At 46.7% G+C, this 22,319-nt stretch overlaps 1 protein-coding gene across 1 annotated transcript in view; it reads right to left on the minus strand.

Annotated features, from left to right (window-relative positions):
• The window catches only part of LOC129783124 (zinc finger SWIM domain-containing protein 6-like), a 114,625-nt gene extending 93,359 nt beyond the window's left edge, over window positions 1–21,266 (minus strand). The window contains 3 exon segments of the mRNA XM_055792872.1: window positions 20,729–21,066; window positions 21,068–21,120; window positions 21,122–21,266. Coding sequence (XP_055648847.1) covers window positions 20,729–21,066; window positions 21,068–21,120; window positions 21,122–21,256 — 526 coding nt within the window. The 5' untranslated portion in view covers window positions 21,257–21,266.
• Between the last annotated feature and the right edge of the window lie 1,053 nt (window positions 21,267–22,319).

Genomic DNA, 22,319 nt, shown 5'->3' on the forward strand with positions numbered 1-22,319 from the left:
CCAAGAGCTCCAAGACCTACAGGGTTTATTTAATGTAGTTTAACCCTAGTGACCCCCATTCCTCACAAGACAGATGACATCATTTGTGCAAGCACTTCCTTCCCTCTATTTTTACAGTATTCTCTGTGCATTACAGCATTTTTTTACAACCCAAAAAGCAGCATCATACAGTTTAATTTTCTAAATATTAACATCCTTAAAGACAATAAGGTAAAAATAAATCCTTGCACTTCAGTAATACCACAATTGGGGGAATTAAGTTTCCAGATGTGTTTCTGACTTGCATGCTGCCAGCTGCCTTTACACTTGTGCTTCTGGAGAAAAAAAAAAGCCTTTCTCCCCCCACCGAATATCTTTGTTCTACCCAGAGGCCAGCTTAACTTACCTCAGAAAGCCTGAGCTTTTGTCAGCTGTTCACACAATAAACAGCTGTGAATGTATGGAAAACCTATTACTACTGGCAGAAAATGAAAGCTGGCAAGTAGTTCTGTGTTTAAAATGGAAGAAAGTTTCCAAAGCAAATAAGCAATTCAATATATTCTGAGGGATATTTTTTCCCTCCCTCCCACACCTATTTGGTGATAGCCTTCAAAATTAGTGCGTGTAAACAGCATGATAAATGTAATTAATCTCAGAGTGCCAAAAACAGGCTATCCTCCTGCTAAGTGCTAATGTGAAATGCAAGAGCATTAGCCAAGAGGAGCAGCAGTCGTCATTGGCACATAGGGTTAATGAAGGTTTTCTTATAGATCCTGTTCCTGCTTTAAGTGAAACTCTAGGTAGACAAATAAAAGTCTAACAGGGTAAATGTATATCAACTCTGAATGCTGTCAAGAGAATAAAAAAGCTTTTGTACCTCTCCAGGCATGCTCAAGAATTGCATAACTTTCACTGAACTGATTAAAAGCCACAGATTCCCTTCACCTGCTATGTTTTTCACTCTAAAACAACCTGCCAATTATGGTACAGTTCCATGCTTGATACTTTATTTCAGGCATAGCAAATTTCAAACCAAGATATAGCACATGCATACTTTATCCCATTTTCTGAGGAAATAATTTTTTTCCTAAATGACCAGGTTGATTGAAACTATTCCAACTTTTAGCTGAGGTTTCTCCTTTGTGTTCCATTCACTCTCTCCACATACATCAAATTAAAGCAGGCTTAATCAAGATGTGCCAAATTGTATTCAGAATAACCAGAATGCAAAAAAATATTAAAAATTTTGCAATCATCAGGAATGTTTTTAAAGTTTTTAGCAATTAAGAGTTGAAGGATTTCAAAAGATTCACAACCACTGCATCTAATGAGGTGAATGTCACATTTTGCTTACAAATAGAAGGTCTAAATCTCAACTGTCTTTGTGGCATCTTCATAATAAACAGCACAGGGTTCAGTTTTGCTTTTGCCTTTCTCTTCTTATCACTACTACATGGGGGGGGGAGAAGGAAATTAACTGAAACCATCATGAAGATCAATGAGAAATACAGTGTGAACCTGTATATTCACCATATTTCATAAATCAAAATAGATTTTTCCTTCTTTTAAGGAAGCTGCTATTTCCAAAACTGATGCACTATTTTTAATGCGAATGCTTAGTAAATCCAGACAATGTTTTAAGTCAATAGGCACTCCTACCTGAAAATGAGTTTCATATAGGTGATTCCAGTGAAGAATGTTCTGAGGCCTCCTAACAGCCATGGTTTCAATCATTATTCACAAAAAAACTTTTTATTTACTCTGAGCTCTTCTGGGATGCATTTAGCAGAAAATGTGTGGTGAAAGTAATTTCATGATTCCCAGCTCCTAGTTTGCACACAATTTTATCTATAAAGATGGATACATTTAAAGAGACTGCTGGATGAACTAAACCTGCCATATACACAGCATAACTGTGTATTGGGTTTGTGTGGCAAGCTGGCTCCAAGACAGACCGGCTGCTAGCCAAGACTGAGCAGCAACTATGGTAGCTCCTCTGTGATAACATATTTAAGAAGGGGAAAAAACTGCTGTGCAACAGCAGCCAGGAGAGAGGAGTGAGAATACATGAGAGAAACAACTCTGCAGACAGCAAGGACAGTGAAAAAGGAGGTCCTCCAGGCACCAGAGCAGAGATTCCACAACAGCCCATGGTGAAAACCACGGTGAGGCAGGCTGCCCCCCTAAACCCATGGAGGTCTATGGTGGAGCAGTAGCCCGTGGAGGACCACACGCCAGAGCAGGTGGATGTGCCTGAAGGAGTCTGTGACTCTGTGGAGAGCCTGTGCTGGAGCAGGCTCTTGGCAGGACCTGTGAAGAGAAAAGCCCACACTGGAGCAGTCTGTTCCTGAAGGACTGCACCCTGTGGAAAGGATCCATGCTGGAGCAGTGTGTGAAGAACTGTAGCCCATGGGAATGACTCATGTTGGAGAAGTTCATGGAGAACTGCCTCCTGTGGGAGGGACCCCACACTGGAGCAGGGGAAGAGCGTGAGGAGGAAGGAGCAGCAGAAACAATGTGTGATGAACTGACCAGAACCCCCATTCCTCCTCCCCCTGCACTACTTGTGGGGAGGAGGTAGAGAAATTGGGAGTGAAGTTGAGCCCAGGAAGAAGGGAGGGGTGGGGGTAAAGTATTTTTAGATTTGTTTTTATTTCTCATTATCCTACTCTGATTTGATTGGCAATAAATTAATTTCCCCAAGTTGAGTCTGTTTTGCTTGTGATGGTAATTGGTAAGTGATCTCTCCCTGTCCTTATCTTGAGCCTTTTGTTATATTTTCTCTCCCCTGTCCAGCTGAGGAGGGGGACTTATAGAGCAGCTTGGCAGGCACCTGGCATCCAGTGAAGGTCAAGCCACCACAAACCAACAGGAACTCTCTGGCCTGAATTCAAATAGCACCACAGTGGATAAAATCAAACAAACAATTTGAATAGTAGTAGTTATCTGTACCCAGTATGACCTCTTCCTTATATCTTCAAAATTAAAATCCTGAGAATTGTCTTCAACTTCTCTACTAGGTCAAAGAACCTTAAACTTCACATCTACTGCAGCAACAAAAACTATGCAAAGGTATGGCTCATGGCACATTCATCACTCTACAGAAATTGCCCCATGGACAGTGTCCCAACAGTGACTGGAAAATAATCCACAGGACTTTACTCCTTGGTGGAAAGCAGTCAGCTGTCTTTTGGGAAGGTGCAAGATAAAGGTCCAAAGAGAGGAAATTACAGCAAGCAGCTTCTGGCCATGCACCCACAGGCAGCATTCTCACCTTCAGTTGGTGTGAAGTTATTTACGTAATGTTTCTGGACGGCTTTGGCAAGGGTGGCAAGTGCAAGTCAGGATTCCTAAACCAGTTCTGCAAAATTCTGAACTTGTGAGCAAATCTGTATGCAAAGAACTAGGTAAGTTCTTCTGTTTTTTGGTGATAGACAGTTTTTCACTCAACCCCAGAGTTGCGATGAGAACATCCACTGTGAGCTGTCTGTTCCCTTAAGAAGCATCAATCCCACCGAGTTTTAAGTTTGGCAGGTTTGAGGAGGCTCACTCAACTGTAAGGCACAAAAATGTCAGGCTTTTAACCCTCTTAAATGCCTTTCCAATAAAATAATGCTTTTTTACTGAGGCAAAAAAAATGTTTTCACCAGATTAAAGACAAAACATACTCTGCTATGAATAAAAATATGACTAAAAATACTTTTTCTAGACTAATCTGAATCTGTGTCATGATGTTGGATTTGTGTAAATATAATAATGAAACTACAAACATCGACCCATAGCAGATGAAATAGTTTAAGAATTTCTGGAAGATAAAGGAAGCCTACAAGCACTGCTCCTCTCCTCTCTCCTCTTCCTCTGCTCAGGTCCTGTAAGCCTTAATCCTTCCTGAGATAGTACTTCTTACGCTGAATATAGCTTAGCCGAGCTTCAAAACTGAATGCTTTTGGTTTATTTGACTGTGTTTAAAGAACATTTTGCATTACTCGTGGAGATGGTTCTTTTTCCTAGTTAGCTTCATGTGAGCAACAGAACTGCATATAGCTCAGTACGCTGTTCTGAACAGCCAGTATCCCCAATTGTATGTCTTCAAACTAGCAAAGAGGAAGTAAAGGTAGAAGTGGAGGTGTTAAAAGGAAGACAGCCATGAAACCAAACTAATTGGTACAAAAACTGAAGGACTGATATACCTGACTGCTCTTCATTCACTAAGAGTTCAAGCTGGTGGTACTTTAACAAACCTGGCTCGCAGAAATCATGGTCAGCTCACAAAACTATCACATTAAACAACTGTGATCATCCTAAAACATGATTTGACAGAAATGAGCCATCTAATTTTAGAAGACTCTTAGTGCAGCAACGGAGCAGGAAAGATAAAAGAGTAACTTCACCTTCCTCAAATGAGAAAATGTTTAGTTTAGAAGCCTGGATAAACAAACATGTACAATAAACACCACTGGCAGAGATCAGGAAGGAAACTAGACGCTTCAATTAGGGTTGGAGGTCATACAGACTCCTTTCCAGCAGGAGACAACCAAGAGAGGTAAAGTACCTCGATTAAGCTCTGTACAACTTAAGGACTCCCAGTCTAACAGCTAAAAACCTCTAGGTAGAACTGCAGGAAGGCTCTAGTAAGTGAGCAACCCAGATCAATCCTTCCACATTGAAACAGGCTACGCTTGAAAACAAGCCTTGTTGATAAGCTTTAATCTCCTCCAGTGCAAGCAGTTGAGAAAGCCAAAGGATCCTATCCCACTGTGCTGGTTATGCTTAGGATACTTAATTTCCTCTCAGTAGCTGGTATAGGGCTATATACTGGATTTGTGCTGCAAACAGTGTTGATAATGCAGAGATGTTTTAGTTATTGCTGAGCAGTGCTTACACAGAGTGAAGGCCTTTTCTGCTTCTCACACCACCACACCAGCAAGTAGGCTGGGGGGTCGCAAAAAGTTGGGAGGAGACATAGCTGGGACAGCGCTGACCCCAACTGACCAAAGGGATATTCCATACTACATGACATCATGCTCAGCAATAAATAGCTGGAGGAAGAAGGAGGAAGGGGACATTCAGAGTGATGCTTTGTCTTCCCAAGCAACCATTATGCATGATAGAGCCCTGCTTTCCTGGAGATGGCTGAACACCTGCCTGCCGATGAGAAGCGGTGAACGAATTCCTTGTTTTGCTTTCCATGTGTGCATGGCTTTTGCTTTACCTATTAAACTGTCTTTATCTTAAGCTTCAAGTTTTCTCACTTTTACTCTTCTGATTCTATCCCCCATCGCACTGTGGGGGGAGTGAGTGAGTGGCTGTGTGGGGTTTAGTTGCCAGCTGGAGTTAAACCACAACAGTCCTTTTTGAGGCCCAATGTGGAGCTCAAAGGGTTTGAAATAAAAGCAGATCTGATTGGAATGCAGTAGATCAAATTTATAGCTGTTATTGCTGTTTACGTATTAAAGGGCAGGCTCCTGTGCTTGCTTGCCTTGCTGTATATTGTATATTGCTCATTAGTGACTGCTGCTTGCTGCACTGCTTATCATCTCACTGTGCTGGGCCCAGGAACATTCTGATAACAGCAATGGTGATGCACCAGGGCTGGTAGATGGCCAAGGTATCACTGCTGTTTCTGTGCTGCTGTACTGGACAGGCTGGAACTCCAGTGTGAACTCGAGTCAAAGGGACTGTGACCTGTGGATGAGTCCATGTGGGAGCAGGACACCCCAAAGCGTCTGTGGCCGTGGATAAGCCCACGTCAGAGCAAGTATAACCATGGCTACAGTTGCTTTGGGATGTGTCTGTGCTGCAGCAGGTATACCTCTGAAGGGATTGCGGCCCAAGGACAAGTCCACGCTGGAGAAGGTACGCCTTGAAGCATCAGTGGCTGTGCATGAGGTCATGCTGGAGCACCTCAAAGCGTGTGGCCACGGATAAGCCCACGACAGAGCAGGTACACCCCTGGAGGGACTGCAGCCAAGGGTAAAGGCCATGCTGGAGCAGTTTGACTTCTGAAGGGACTGTGGCTGTGAGTAAGGCCACACTGAAGCACGTATATCTCTGAAGGCATTGTGGCCCATGGAGAAGGCCACACTGGAATAGGTGTACCTCAAAGCAACTGTGGCTGTGGATAAGTCCATGCTGGAGCAGGTATACCCCTGGAGAGACAATGGTTCATCATAAGACTCCACTTGAAGCAGATATACCCCTAAGGGACTGCAGTCTGTGGATAAGTCCAAGCCAGAGCAGGGGCAAGGGGAGGAGTTCATTGCAACGTTAAACCCTATAATCTGGCCCAAAGGGACCAGGGGTAGAGACTGCAATGGAAATACCTTTAAATTGTTGTAACCTGGGATTTGAGTTGCATGTTATGGGAATGACTATAGCAGCAACCACCTGAACTGTTGGAGGACAAGCCTTACAAGAAGCAGTGCAAGTGCAGCAGTGACCTGACCTGAGCTGCCTTTGGTGCCCAGTTAACTCCACACAACACACCACCTCTCCTGTCCTGAGTGACCACCATAACAGATGGAGCCCAAAGTCATAGACTAAATGAATTAAATGGACATTTTGTGGACATTGCACAGACATTTTACAGGGGTGGTCTATAGACTATGGGAATGATATCTGCATATTATATCAAAGGATGGGAAGGGGGCTGGTGGTTAACAAGGAAGCATTGGATAGCGTGGGACTCGAGCATGATGTAAATGGTATGGAATAAGAGGTGGAGAATGTGTTGGTTTTGGCTGGGATAGAGTTAATTTTCTTCTTAGTAGCTTGTATAGGACTATATTTTGGATTTGTGCTGAAAAGTGTTGATAATACAGGGCTGTTATAGTTATTGCTGAGCAGTGCTTACACAGAGTAAAGGCCTTTCCTGCTTCTCACACCAGCAAGTAGGCTGGGGGTACACAAGAAGCTGGAACACAGCTGGGACAGCTGATACAAATTAGCCAAAAGGATATTCCATACTATGTAAGGTCATGCTCAGTATATAAAGCTGGGGGAATGACAAGAGACAGAACGAGACATTCATAGTTCTGGCATTTGTCTTCCAAAGTAATCATTAAGCATGATGGAGCCCTGCCTTCCTGGAGATGGCTGAACACCTGCCTGCCCATGGGAAGTGGTGAATGAATGCCTTGTTTTGCTTTGTTTGTGTGCACAGCTTCTGCCTGACCCATTAAACTGTCTTTACCTCAAGCCACAAGTTTTCTTACTTTTACTCTTCCGATTCTCTCCCCCATCCCACCAGGGCAGAGCGAACAAGTGGCTGTGTGGGGCTTAATTGCCCGCCACAGTTAATCCATGACACCCAGACAGGCCTGCATAAAGCCCCATAAAATCTCTATGGTAAAGGGAAGCCATCTCTGCCCTGAAAATGGACTCATTTGCAACTGTGAAGTGTGCAACAGGGCTTTCCAATGCACTTCTTCCCTCCACCAATTATGGGCAAGTTAAGTGCTGTTTTAGTTTGGTCAATCTGGAATAGATCACACATCTGCTTTATCATAGTCCTGAATACAGACCAATAAATGCACCTCACTAAAGCAACTGTCTGTCATTTAACTTCCACACTATACAAGTTATACAAAAGCACCAAAATTCTACTCAACTACTGTTCTACCTGGGGAAGTAGTAATGTTACTGGAACCCCATAAAGCTATTTTAGACTTCAAGTACGATCCATATAAAAAGTACTGGGTTTACAAGCATTAAAGGTTGGGGTCCCCGTCCCCCCCCCCGTCAGTCCTACAAATTAAGCTTGAGATCTAGAAGTCATGCTCTATCATTTCCTTCTCAGGCATTCCTACCAGTAATGAAGACCATGCAAGCCAACTGAAGTCTCTGCTATACCATCATGACCCTGCAGCCTCCGGTAAGACTGTTGAGGGGCAACTGATCAAAGCCCAAGAAACAAAGAGGAGATTCCAGCTCATTCTTAACTATATTGGCTCAGCAGGCCTAACCAGGCAAAAAGCTGTGAATGCTTATTTAGCAACTGAAGTCAACAGCTATGAATGAAAATAAAACATAGAACATATTACTTGATCATTAAATACTGTATAAGCAGTGGAAAATGTGTCTTAAAAGTCTATGTCAGGGGGCCTCAAACTACGGCCCACAGGCCAGATACAGCCCCCCAGGGTTCTCAATCCAGCCCCCAGTATTTACAGAACCCCCCCGCCAGGGGTTGGGGGGGAACCAAGCAGCTGCAGATGACTGCCTGCCACTTCATCTGCACACCGGCCCCCTGGTTAAAAAGTTTGAGAACCCCTGGTCTATGTCATTGTCCTGGTTTCAGCTAGGATAGAGTTAATTTTTTTCTTGGTGGCTAGCGCAGTGCTGTTTTAGATTTGTCATGGGAAAGTGTGGTCAGGGACTTTTTGGTTTCTCAGGCCTTACTGGCAGGAAGGCTGCAGTTGCACAAGAAATTGGGAGAGGACACAGCCAGGTCAACTGACCCAAACTAGCCAAAGGGATATTCCATACCACAGATCATCATGCTCAGTATATAAACTGGGGGGACTTGGCCAGGGCTGCCAACTCTTGCTCAGAGGCTGGACATCAGTTAGCAGGCAGCGAGTAGTGGTATTGTACATCACTAGTTTTCTTGTCTCCCTTCCCTTTGGATTCCATCCTCCCAACCCCCCTTATAGCTGTTATTATTCTTTAATTTTTATTCTATTTCAATTATTAAGTTGTTCTTATCTCAACCCTCAAGTTTTACATTCCTTTACCAATTCTCCTCATCCCTCTGGGTGAAGGGGGAGTGAGCAAGTGGCTGTGTGGTACTTAATTACCAGCCAGGGTTAAACCACAACAGTCCTTTTCAGGCACCCAATGTGGGGCAAAAAGGGTTGACATAACAGGTCTAATCAGACTGGGTTGGAACAAAAATTGTTGTCAGTGCTCACTGTATTATATTAATAATCATTGACTACAATGCTGATTTCTCTGCTGTTGAAGTTGCTGCTCATAGTCCCAGGGTTGCATTGGTTAATTTACTTACAGCATGTGTTCCCTATTGTGTTGCTTGTTTACTTTTGGACCTGGGCTAAAGTTACTATAGTGTTGTACTATATAGTACTGGTTGGTGATATGATGGACTCGCTGGTTATGAAACTAATCCAGTCTGTGTACTCTGTGGTGTTGTCACCCCTGTGTGTCAGGTGGCCCCTGGGGGGATAATGCCAACAACTGCACTTTTGGCTTTGTTTTCCTAGAGAGTTGGCCTATGGGTGGGGTCCACACCTCCCCCTTTCCCCTTAAGGCTAATTAGTGAAACAGGGTTTTAGGAGATCCTAAGTATCTTTGGTCTGCTGGAAACACCATAGTGCAGGTCCTGACACTACTGCTAGGAACACTGAACGTGGTTTTCATCTCCTGGATCTGGTGGAATTTTAAGCAACTTGGAGACTACTCTAGTCTCCAAGGCAGAAACAACAGCTGCTCCAACCCCCACGGCAGGCACTGCAGCTATTCTAGCCCCTGCAGTGGGCATCACAGGCTACCTCAGCCCCTGAAACAAGAGATGCAGAAGACCAACTGGTGTCAGTGTTAGTGGCCCCTGTAGATAAAAGGAAATGGAAAGCATCTTATTTGGTAAAGGAGGATGAAGGAGCAGGCCCATCACAGGACCAAGATGAAGAAAGCAAACAAGAGGTAACCTCTTGATCTCTCTCTCTGAGTGAACTGTGGGATACGTGGAAATATTATGCCCATCAATCAGGTGAACACATTATCATTTAGACATTATTGCTTTGATGCTGGGATAATGGGGCTAATAGTATAGACTTGGAGGGTACAGAAGCCAAGCAGCTGAGATCACTTTCTAAAGAAGGGGGCATTGACAAGGCAACTGGAAAAGGAGCACAAGCCATCAGCCTCTGGAAGCTACTCCTGTCAAGCGTGAAGGAAAGGTATCCCTACAAGGATGATATTACATGTCACCCAAGCAAGTGGACTGCAATAGAGAAGGGTATCCAGTACTTGAGGGAATTAACTGTGAAACAGATGATCTATTATGACCTGGACAATCCACAGATCCTGATGGAAGTCCAGTACACACTACCCACATGGCAGAAATTGGTATAGAACACATCATCAGCATGTACCAAATCATTGCCAGTAATGGATTGGTCAGACACTGCACCACCAACAGTGGATGAAGCAATTCATCAGCTCCAAGACTATGAAGATAGTGTCTCTACCTCCATCATCTCTGCTGTAGAGAGACTGGTCCAGCAGCTTAACAAGAATATGTCCTACTCTCCACTAATACAGACCCGCATCTCAGCTATCAACTGTAGATGCCCTTCTGTTTGGAGGGGAGAACAGAAAATACACACCATGAGGTACTCTGGTTTTATCTGTGAGACCAGAGAGAGGACATGAGGAGGTGGGATGGAAAACCTACCCAGTTCTAGAGGCACGAGTGCATGAAGAACAAGGAAAAACAGTCACAAATAAGGAGTCTTCCAGGAAGGTTGCTGCTCCACTTTCCAGAGGACAGTTTCCCAGACAGAGTGATAGGGCTGACTTTACTCTTGATCCTGTGAAAAGGAATTCTAACCCATTCTGGCAAGACATAAGTGAGCGGATCTACTCCACACTACATCCGTTTTGCACCACTAGCCATCCTAGTGCTGAATCCCTAGACCAGGATTAGACTGACCATGCCTCCATTCAGGTAGAGGCCAGGGATAACTGGGTTTATTAGACTGTGTGGATCTGATGGCCTGGCATATCAGACACACAGGAATATAAAGCTTAGTAGATACAGGTGCACAGTGTACCCTAATGCCATCAAGCTATGAAAGGGGCAGAACCCATTAGTATTTCTGGAGCAACAGGGGGATTGCAACAGCTAACTGTATTTGAGGCTGAAAGAAGCTTGACTGGGAATGAGTGGCAGAAGCACCCACCCCATTGTGACTGGCCCAGAGGCTCCATGTATCCTTGGCACAGACTATCTTAGGAGAGGGTATCAGTGGGCTTTCAGTATAGCTGCTTTGGAGATGCAGGAAATTAGAGTAGCTGTCTACTTTGTCTGATCTTTTAGAAGTTCCATCTGTGGTGGCATTACTGAAAGTCAAGGAACAGCAGGTGCCTATTGCTACTTACCATGGTGCACCGGTAGCAATACCACTCCAACTGAGACTCTCCGATTCCCATCCATAAGCTGATTAGCCAACTAGAGAGCCAAGGAGCAATCAGTAGGACCCATTCACCCTTTAATATGGCCAGTGTGAAAGTCTAAGGGAAAATGGAGACTAACAGTGGGCTATCACAGCCTGAATGAAGTCACACCGCCATGGAGTGCTGCCATACCAGACATGCTAGAACTTCAATATGAACTGGAATCCAAGGCAGCCAAGCAATATGCCACTACTGATACTGCAAATGCATTTTCTCAATCCCTTTGGCAGCAGAGTGCAGGCCACAGCTTGCCTTCACTTGGAGGGGTGTCCAATACACATGGAATAGACTGCCCCAGGGGTAGAAACACAGACCTACCATCTGCCATGGACTGATCCAGACCATACTAGAACAGGGTGGAGCTCCAAAACATCTGCAATAGATTGCTAACATCATCATACATGGCAATATAGCAGAAGTTTTTGAGAAAGGGAAGAAAGTTATCCAAATCCTTCTGAAAGCTGGTTTTATCATAAAACAAAGTCAAGGGACCTGCACAGGAGATCCAGTTGCAGGGAGCAAAATAGCAAGATGAATGTCATCAGATCCCAATGGATATGATCAACAAAACAACAGCAATGTCTCCACCAACTAATAAGAAAGAAGCACAGGCTTTTTTTAGGTGTCATCCATTTTAGGAGAATGCACATTCCAAATTATAGTATGATTGTCAGACCTCTCGTATCAGGTGACCCAGAAGAAGAATGATTTCAAACAGGGCCCTGAGCAACAATAAGCCTTTCAATAAATTAAGCAAGAGATTTCACATATTAGCCCTTGGGCCAGTCTGGATAGGGCAAGATGTAAAGAACGTGCTCTACACTGCAGCTGGGGAGAGAATAGCCCTACCTGAACACCTAGGGTTTTGGAGTTGGGTATATGGAGGATCTGAGGCCTGACTGCAACTGAAAATGATACTGGCAGCCTATGTAGGGGTTTTGAGCTGCTTTGGAAGTGACTGATATTGAGGCATAGCTCCTCCTGGCACCCTCGTTGCCAGTGCTGGGCAGGATGTTTAAAGGACGCTACATGGAATAAGTGGGTCACACTGATCACATGAGCTCACATAGGGAATCCCAGTCATCCAGGAATCTTTGAAGTGATCATGGACTGGCCAGAAGGAAAAGATTTTGGGATGTCACCAGAGGAAGAGGTGATGTGCTGAAAAAGCCCCACTGTATAATGAACTGCCAGAACATGGTAAGCAATATGCCTTGTTTACTGATGGGTCCTGCCGTATTGTAGGAAAGCATCGGAGGTGGAAGGTGGCTGTATGGAGTCCCCTATGACAAGTTGCAGAAACTGCTGAAGGAGAAGGTGAATCGAGTCAGTTTGCAGAAGTGAAAGCTATCCAGCTTTAGACATCGATGAAGGAGAAAGATGGCCAATACTTTACCTCTACAGATGGTGGCAAATGTCCTGCGGGGGTGGTTGCAGCAATCAAAACAGTAATTGTTAACACAAAGCTAAACCCATCTGGGCTGCCGCATTATGGCAAGATACCACTGCCCAGGTAGAGAACCTAGTTGTAAAGGTACATCATGTAGACGCTCATGTACCCAAAAGTTGGGCCACTGAGGAACATTTAAACAACCAGCAGGTAGAGACAACAAGCAGCCGGCAGATGACTGCCTGCCACTTAATCCGCGCGCCGGCCTCCGCAGCCCCCACGCACCCGCCGGGACTGGGCTGGAACCAGCGCCTCGTCCTCGACCTGCCCCCTCCAGGGGGCGCCTCTCGGCTACAAACCGCGCCGCCGCCACCCAGTCGTCCTCCTCTGCGGTGCGCGGCGGGCGAGAGGCGCGGGCATCTCCTCTGCCGGGCAAGCTCAGCCGGCAGCCTCTGCACTGCGAGGTCCAGCCAACTCGGGCGAATCGCCAGAGCTCCGGCGCGGCAAATTCCCTTCAGTCCCTTCTGGCCACCCTGTCCGGACTGCACGGCCGGGCTGAGGAGGGGGGCGGCTCCCCCGTCTCTCTCCCTCCCTCCCTCCAGCTCCCGGGCAGGACAAGCAAGCCAGCACCAGTGGGAAGTGCGCGCACCATCATGTAAAAAAAAAAATTGACTCCGAGTGTGGGGTATTCCAAGAAAAGTGGACTTTGATTATTTTTTCCACAGAGTACAAAGAAAGAGCTGTCCAATATGCCAGAACAGAATTCAGTGTCTGTGTTCAAGCAATACAATTTGCATCAACACTATGAAACTCAACATAAAGATAAATGTGATTCTTTGGTTGGACAAGTGAGAAAAGATAAAATATTAAGACTGAAACATGGATTGACAACTCAGCAAAATACTTTTGTGAAGCAAAAGCAGCTCAATATGTCATCACTTCAAGCAAGCTATCAAGTTGCCAAGCTCATAGCACACACTGGCAGAGCATTCACAGAGGGAGAATTTGTTAAAGAATGCCTTCTTTCTGTGGCCAAAGAGATGTGTCCAGAGAAGGCGCATTTATTTAGTACAGTGAGTCTTTCAGGACCTACAATTACACGAAGGATTGAAGAAATGGGGGAAAATTTGAATCTGTAGTTGCAGAACTCCTCAAAAAAAACCTTTGCTATTTCTCATTGGCACTCGACAAAAGCAATGATGTTTGTGATTCTGCACAACTTCTAATTTTCATTTGTGGGACAAATGATTCTTTTGAAGTCACAGAGGAGCTTGCTGCACTGAAAAGCACCAAAGGAACAACTACAGGAGAGGATATCCATGAGAAAGTTTGCCAAACTATGAATGATTTGGAGCTGGACTGGGGTAAACTATTCAGTGTGACAACTGATGGTGCTCCTAGCATGGTGGGGTCCATGAAAGGAGTGGTTGCACGCATTAACAAAGAGATGGACAAACGCAACCATTCACATCCAATAGCCATACACCGCATCATCCACCAACAAGCACTGTGTTGTAAATCACTGAAGCTGGACTCTGGCATGAAAATTGTGGTTTCTTGTGTTAACTTCATTAGAGCTCATGCACTAAACCACAGAGTGTCAGGAATTTCTGTCTGAGCTAAATGTTGTCTATGAAGATATTCTGTACCACACAAGTCCGTTGGCTGAGTCAAGGGAGAGTTTTGAAATGATTTTATGACTTACTTCCACAGGTTTATGATTTTGTGCTTTCTAAAAACAAAGCACCAGAGCTCAAAGATGCAGAATGGAAATGACACCTTGTGTTTCTGACAGATGTAACAGAGCTACTCAACAATTTCAGTGTCCAACTTCAAGGAAAGGGGAAGCTCATCTGTGATATGTATTCACATGTGAAAGCACTGCAAGTCAAATTAGAACTGCTCATTAACCAAGTAAAGGAGGAAAACTTCTGCCATCTCCCCACAACTCAAAACCTGTCTGCAGAAAAGCCAGCAGCTGCATTCCCAAACAAAACATGTATGGATGTACTGGAAATGTTGCAAAAGGAGTTTCAAATTAAAGAGCTTCATCTCCATGAACAGGACATACAGCTTTTCCGGAACCCATTTTCTGTTGACATTGAAACTGTTGATCCGATTTACCAAATGGAATTGGCCAAACTACAGACTTGTGACTCGCTGAAAGATGCATTCAAATCAAGCAGCCTTACTAATTTCTATGCATCTCTCCCCTCAGAGACATATCATAATCTTGGGAACCACGCACTCAAAATTGCAACCATCTTTGGCAGCACCTATGTCTGTGAGCAGACTTTTTCCCCGAATGAAACATCTGAAATCTCCAATCAGATCCAGACTAACTGATGAACACTTGCATCACTTGCTACGACTAGCAGTGACAAATACGAAACCTAACATCAACCATCTCATTAGCCAAAAGCAGGCCCATAGTTCACATTGAAATATTATTTGGTTTTGTTGATTACAATTGTTCTTCATTTTAAGTATTGCATTCTTTTTCCTGTTTTTTGTGCACTACTACAAATAAATTATGTGCAGCATGCATAGGAATTCATTCATTTTTTCCAAACTATAGTCCGGCCCCCAACAGTGCCTGAGGGACAGTGAACCGGCCCCCTGTTTAAAAAGTTTGAGGACCCCTGGAGTAGAGGGTCAGGTAAAAATACATAAATAAAAAGATTAAGCTCTCCTTTTTAAAGCATGTGATGGTACACAATTATCTTAAAATATACTTTAAATGCAGTTAAACCCTCCTGAAAAATGAAGAATAAAGTACAAGAGGGGAATGTTTAATAAAGCATTAGTAAAAAAACCCACATTAGGAGACACTTCAGTGTATTCCTGATTTGACACAATTTAATAAAGTATTTTGTACAACTGCTCTGCTCCTACAGCGGGCCTTTTATCAGTTCTGACTTAACCACAATGGAATTCTCTACACTTCTCTGGTCTGTTTACACACTTACAGAATTAAGTCAGAAAAAAACCTATTTTAAGATAGTGACTTACATCAGAAGTTTTCTAGACATCCTGGTCTTCAACACTGAGGCCAAGGCAAAAAAGATTGAATGCACGTTACTACCTCATCAGAGGACAGCATGGTAATGCGTTGCATGGGCATCACATAAATCATGATAATTGGTATTAGCTAGAAGGAGAATGTAAACCAGCATACAGTACCAGCCAACATCTCTAGTGATCCAGGTCACAAAGTTATGAAGCCACATCAAGAACTGCATACACATCCAGCTGAGAGAAGCTTTTTACATAGATAGCTTTAGATAGTAAACCAAAAGGAAAAAGATATGGAAGTTTAAGGAGACAGGTCTCCCAGAACAACATGTGCAGTTGTTGGACAAGTACTCAAGTATTCACATGCTCTCAGGTTGACTGCATTCCAGGCAATCAGAATTTGCATTAAATCTGTACCCTTGCTACACATGAAGGTTTTTAAAAATTTCAAGTTGGTTCCCGTCACAGCATATTCATAAATTAGGATAGCTTTTGTCAGTTAAAATAGCATGGGCTTTTTTTTTTAAAAAAAAAAAAAACAATGCAGTAAATTCTCCTACCTAATCCCTAAAGAAAGCCAGCTAAAGAGAAAGTAAGTTAAGAGGTGTCAGCTGCATTCCTATACTACCATGACTTTGCACTCATACTTGGTTAACTACTACAAAACTTAAGGATTTGTTTTGACATATCTAGATTACCTGGATAGCAAGTGACATTAAGATCTAAACCATACAGATATATCTTAGCCTGCCACAGAATATACTTTATCCTTCACCAGTAAAAACTGCTGTACATAATAATATACTAGAATCATTTATGTTGACGACCTTTAAGATCATCAAGTCCAACTGTTAACCCAGGACTGCCAAGTCCATCACTAAACCATATCCCCAAGCACCACATCTACAGGTTTGTCTTTTTTTTTAAAAAACCTCCGGGGATGGCAATTCTACCACATCCCTGGGCAGCCTGTTCCAATGCTTGACCACCCTTTCAGTGAAGAAATTTTTCCTAATATCTAATCTAAACCTCCCCAGCACAACTTGAGGCTGTTTCCCCTTGTCCTATCATTTATAATCTGGGAGAAGAGACCTATCCCCACTCACCTGCCTACAAACTCCTTTCAGGTAGTTGTAGAGAGCAATAAGGTCTCCCCTGAGCCACTGCCTGCTCTCCAGACTAAACCACCCCAGTTCCTTCAGCTGCTCCTCATAAGACTTGTGCTCAAGACCCTTCACCAACTTCATTGCCCTATACACACACTCCAGCACCTCAATATCTTTCTTGCAGCAAGGGGCCCAAAACTGAACACAGTACTCAAGGTGTGGCTTCACCAGTGCCAAATACAGGGGGACCGATCACTTCCCTAGTCCTGCTAGTCACACATTTCTGATACAAGCTAGGATGCTATTGGCCTTCTTGGCCACCTGGGCACAGTGCCAGCTCATGTTCTGTCATGCTGTCAACCAGCACCCCCAGACCCTTTTCCACCAGGCAGCTTTCCAGCCACTCTTCCCCAAGCCTGTAGCATTGCATGGGGTTGTTGTGATCCAAATGCAGCACCCAGCACTTCTTGTTTGATCTCATACAACTGTCCTTGGCCCATCAGTTCAGCCTATCCAGATCCCTTTATAGATCCTTCCTACCCTTGAGATTCTCACTTTAAGTGGTTTTTTGGTGTTGTTTTTTAATTAAAACTTTACCAGAGTCTTATTTAAAATTGAACCCTGGCTCATATATTCAACAGGTTAATTAAAAAGTGATATAGCAAAACACTGCAACTAGCTACTGATTTTTTAGGAAACCAGTTTGCCCAATGTTGACAAATCATTTCAGCCTACCCTCACAGATTTTGCTTTTAATTAATTGTTCATCTCAGAGTGCAGAAAGAACACATACACAAGCATCAGTTGCTGGCATGACAACTAGCTCAAATTCAAGAATTGCTATATACTGAAACATCTGACAGATATGCAATTGCTTTCCTAAACTGAAAGCAAGCTTTGAAAATGGAAATTTACTTCTTGGGAGCAAGGAAAGCCTTGAAATTAGAGGAAAAATGAAGTGTGGAAAACATGAAAACTGACCCAAAAACAAACAATGAAAAATTTTGTTAGGTCAACCCAATATAAAAGCTTTCTATAAGATAAGATTCCCTGTTTGTATAACTGATGGAAAGTTATTTACAATTAATTGTTTCCTTAAAAAAAATTAGTCCAACTGTCTGACCACTTCAGGGCTGACCAGAAGTTAAAGCACTTTAAGGGCATTGTCTAAATTCCTCTTAAACACTGACAGGCATGGGGCATCGACCACCTCTCTAGGAAGTCTGTTCCAGTGTTTGACCATCCTCTCAATAAAGAAATGCTTCCTAATAGCCAGTCTGAACCTCCTTTAACACAGCTTTGAACCATTCCCATGCATCCTGTCACTGGACCCCAGGTAGAAGAGATCAGCACCTCCCTCTCCACTTCCCCTCCTCAGAAAGCTGTAGAGAGCAATGGGATTACCCTCAGATTTTTTCTCCAAACTAGATAACCCCAGAGTCCTTAACCACTGCTCATAGGACATTCCTTCCAGCCCTTTCACCAGCTTTGTTGCCCTCCTCTAGATGCATTTGAGTCCCTTAACATCCTTCTTAAACTGTAGGGCCCAGAACTGCACACAGTACTCAAGGTGGAGCTGCACCAACGTTAAATACAGTAGGAACAATGTCCCATGCCTGTCATTGTTTAAGAGGCATTTAGACAATGTCCTTAATACAATTGACATGTTTCATATCACCAGCTTCCACTACTATTTTTGCACAACCTTCCAAAGGAGGCTCACATAAGGTTAAAAAAACAACCCAAGCCAAGCTATTTTCAGCAGTAAATATAGCATTTGTTTGGAATGCAGTTAAGGGGTCCAGAAGCAGCAGTCAACACCTGTTGTATTTATGCATATTTTCCTTCTTTATTGACCCTTGCCAACATTACTCCCCTTTTGAAGCTATGCAAAAAGTTGCTGTTTTTCTTTCACAACTACTCATTGAGGCCTATTCCACTGCTGAAAACAAGCAGAGCCAAGCCCATGCTGGGTGACCTAGAAAAGATTACATCTTTTATTTATCACCACTTGGCTTTATTTTCAGTGAATTCCTAGCTTAAATGTAATCAGCCAAGAAACCCTATGTGCACTCCTGTCATTCCTCATTGCTTGCAAACAAGATCAAGTGCAAGCAGAAGGGGAGAAAGTATCAGCACCATCAACCAAACTAAAAAAGCTTTACTTCTGGTTTTGTCAGTCTTGAGGAACCACAGATGTGCCTCAGACCTTCGGAAAGAGAAAGCCAGAAGATTATACATATAAGAAAAAGTTAATAAAACTGTAAACCCCTTTTTTAAAACAAAAAGTTAAAAAATTAATAATTTTAAGAAGTGTCTAAAACCGAACTCCAAAGCAGAAGAGAAGGGCGCTTAGCCCAGGAACAGCAACAGTTTCCCTTCGTAAAGTAGAAGGCACATTTGCAGGCTGCCCGCAAAGCGAAATCCGCTGTGGACAAGGCCGAGGGGGAGCCCAGCAGCGTCCGACCATGAGCCGCCGCACCGAGGCGCCGCCACAGCTCGGCGCGGCTCAGCAAACAAAAGGCGAGCAGCAGCCACAGCTGAACCACCGCCGGAGGACGGTCCAACCCAGCACAGGGCGGGACAGAAAGACCAGCCCCGCAGAGCCACCGTCCCGCCCTGCCTCCCGATTGTCGAGCAGGCGGCGAGAAGCAATAGTTTCTTTTGTCTGGCTTCCTCTTTCGGGGTGTGGGGGGAACAGAAAACCGAAGAGAACACAAGTAAACGTGAAAATGAGAACAAAGTGCCCAGTCGCCGCCGCCTACACGAGGAATCACCGCACTACTGGCCAGCACGCCCGGGCCCTACAAAGCGAAAGCGCAAACGCAACGCACCGCCGCCGCCCGCCCGCCCCCCCCCCCCCCCCCCCCCCCCCCCCCCCGCCGCGCCGAAGTTTCCAAGGAAGCTATAAACCCCTTCCCCGCAAGGCCACCACCGCCCCGACGGGGGGGCTGCTAGCGGGCGGTGGAGGCGGCCAACCTCCAGTGCCCGTTAAAAGGAGGCAGGGAGAAGTTAGCCAGGGGCGCCAGCCAGTAGCGGGTGAAGAGTAACAGCAGGCGGCGGCCGCCGCCGGGGGCAGGGGAGAAAGCGGGAAGTATTGTTCCAGGAGGAGGAAGAGCAGCGTTTTCCCCCTCACCTCGCCGTTGTCACGCAGGGGCTCATCCCCAAGTAACTCGCAGCCCCTCCACACCCGAGCTGCGGCAGCTCCTCACCATCACCCTGATCTAGGGGCCTTTCCCAACGCAGCCCCCTCCCCTCCCCCCTCCCCTCCCCCCCCCGGCGGCGCGTTTTGGCGGATCACACCCCCTACCCTCTGTCTCGCCTCCGCCGCAGAAATGCCTTTGTTTGTGGTTTCCCCTCCCCCCCGTTCCTGAGGTCTCGCACCCTCTTATTTCTGTATTTTGGACTGCGGCGCATCCCGCCCTCTTCCCCCGCCGGCCGCCTTCTGCTGATTCATTTCCACCAGCAGTCCTAGGGGTGGGCGAGGCATCTCCTCGCTATTGTGGCCCGGGATACGACGATAACCCGGATTACCGAGGGTGGGCGCCGAGAGTAAGTAGAGCCATACAGGATTACACGCTCCTGATTACAGGGAGCAGACACGACCCGTCGGGAGAGTTTATGGGCCAGGCGGGGAGCAGCGTGCCCGGTCCCCCTGCTGGAGACCGGGCTGGCCACTGGCGGCGAGTACCGTGGATATATTACGGTGCGGGGCGATAAAGTTACTTCACGTTCTGGAAGCAAAGAGGAGACTGGCAGAGTAAATTGCCCAGCCCAAATTACTGCCTGAGAATGAAGGGTTCGTGCAGGCCGGGCCGTGGGGGTCAGCTCCTCGGCCGCGCTGCTCGGCCCCCCCAAAAGGCTGCCGAGGCGCGCCAAGGAAGCGGGGTGGCTCCAGCCGCCGGTGCCGCGCAGGAAGGGAGGCGGCTTCCTGGATGACAGGCAGCTGACACGCAGAAGACCCGCGGCTGAGGAGGCCGGCGGCACCCTGCCCGTGTGGCCGCAGCCCGGCTCCAAAGCGTTATCTCAGCCCATGACTCACCGACTTGCAGGACGTTATCGACACAGCCGCCGTCTAGCAGAGCTATGCCCCTACGGAAGGGCAGGCGATTCTCGGCGGTAGTGTCCGCGCCCCCACTGGGTGCGGTGCCGACGGTGGACCCCCCAGGGGCGGCGTCCTCGGCGCCGGGGTTAAAAGAGGAGTACATGCAGATCTCCCTCTCACTGCGGGGGAAGGACCAGTAGACGATCCTGCGCTGTACCGGCTCCGGGATCCGCTCGAACCGCTCCTCCACCCGCTGGAAGGGCCACTTCTCTGCCACCTTGCGAGCCGCGATGTCCAGTAGGGACTCAGGGCTCTGGGTCTTGCCGAGTAGCAGCCCCCCCAGCGGTGGAGGGGGGGGGGGCGGCGGCGGCGACGGCGGCGGGGGGGGGGGGGGGATCCGGCACAGAGCATCCCGCTGCTAAGTCCAGTACCGCCCACCCGGTAGCCCAACCTGCACCCCAAGCCATAGCCAGGTCTACAGCAGAGGCGCTTGCTAGGAGAAGGGAGCTGACCACGCTCCGCCATGATCGCGCTGCTTCTAAGCGGATAGCGGAAGTGACTGTACCCTATAAATGGCACCCGGAAGGCAGCGAGTGGCTGAGAACCGCCCCTACGTCACACCCCCCCTCTTCCCTTACATGGTCGCGGGGGGCGGTGCCGGCCGCCTCGCCCATGACGGGGGGCGTAGCCTAGTGCAAATCGGCGTCACAAACATAAATAGAACGGCCCGAGAAAGGCTCGTTCTGTGTGCTGGTGGAGGATGATGCGCGCGTTCCTGGTACAGGGATGTCTTGCTGATATGTTGCCTTTTTCCTCTCCCCCTTCCCCCCCCCTCCCCCCCGCTGATGTCATGTGCGCAAGCCTGAGAGCGCCTCGAGCGCCTGGTGGGGAAAAAAGGGGGTGTGGCTAGCAGCGCCCCTCTCTGACACCATATAGGGAATGGAATAGAGAGGTGGGACCGCTTTGGCCTCAACTCGGTCACCTCTACTAGGAAAGCCGGCGAGGGGGCGGATGAGGAGAACCGCGCCCTGTAGCCGGAAAATATGGTAGTGGCTGAGGCAGCCACCCTCGCCTGCAGAAAGACGGGGGCTGTCCAGCCTCTAGAGCAACGCTCGCCTTTCGCCGGAGCTCCACGAAAGTTGAGAGCTGCTGGGAGGCGGCTGTGGCGCCTCGGAGGGCAGCTAGGAAGCGCCCACAGGGGGACTCACATGGGGTGAGGTGGCCTGGCCTGGGCTCCTGCCTCAGAGGTGGGCTGAAATGGGTAAAGCTGGGGTGTCGTTGTCAGGATGCTGCTTCTCTGGGACAGGAGCTGGGGTGCCTGACTCCACGCGTGCCCGCAACAAGCCGGTGAGGCGCGCCCCAAATATTTCCCTTCTATTATAAGTATTATGGTAGCTACGGCCGTTGGGCCGCGTGGTGAGTCCCCGCCCCGTAGGATGCCCGGCGTGTGCTGGCTCGCTGGTCGCGCGCGTGCTGTGGGCGCGTTGGGGCGGGCTGGTTCCTGGAAGCGCTGGTTGTAGTCCGGTGCGAGCTCCACGCGGCCGACTCGCTTCGCAGATGGTCCGGCTTGGAATCGCTCTGGTAGCCC

The sequence above is a fragment of the Falco peregrinus genome, chromosome W (assembly GCF_023634155.1).
Source record: "Falco peregrinus isolate bFalPer1 chromosome W, bFalPer1.pri, whole genome shotgun sequence".
In the NCBI taxonomy this organism is placed as follows: domain Eukaryota; kingdom Metazoa; phylum Chordata; class Aves; order Falconiformes; family Falconidae; genus Falco; species Falco peregrinus.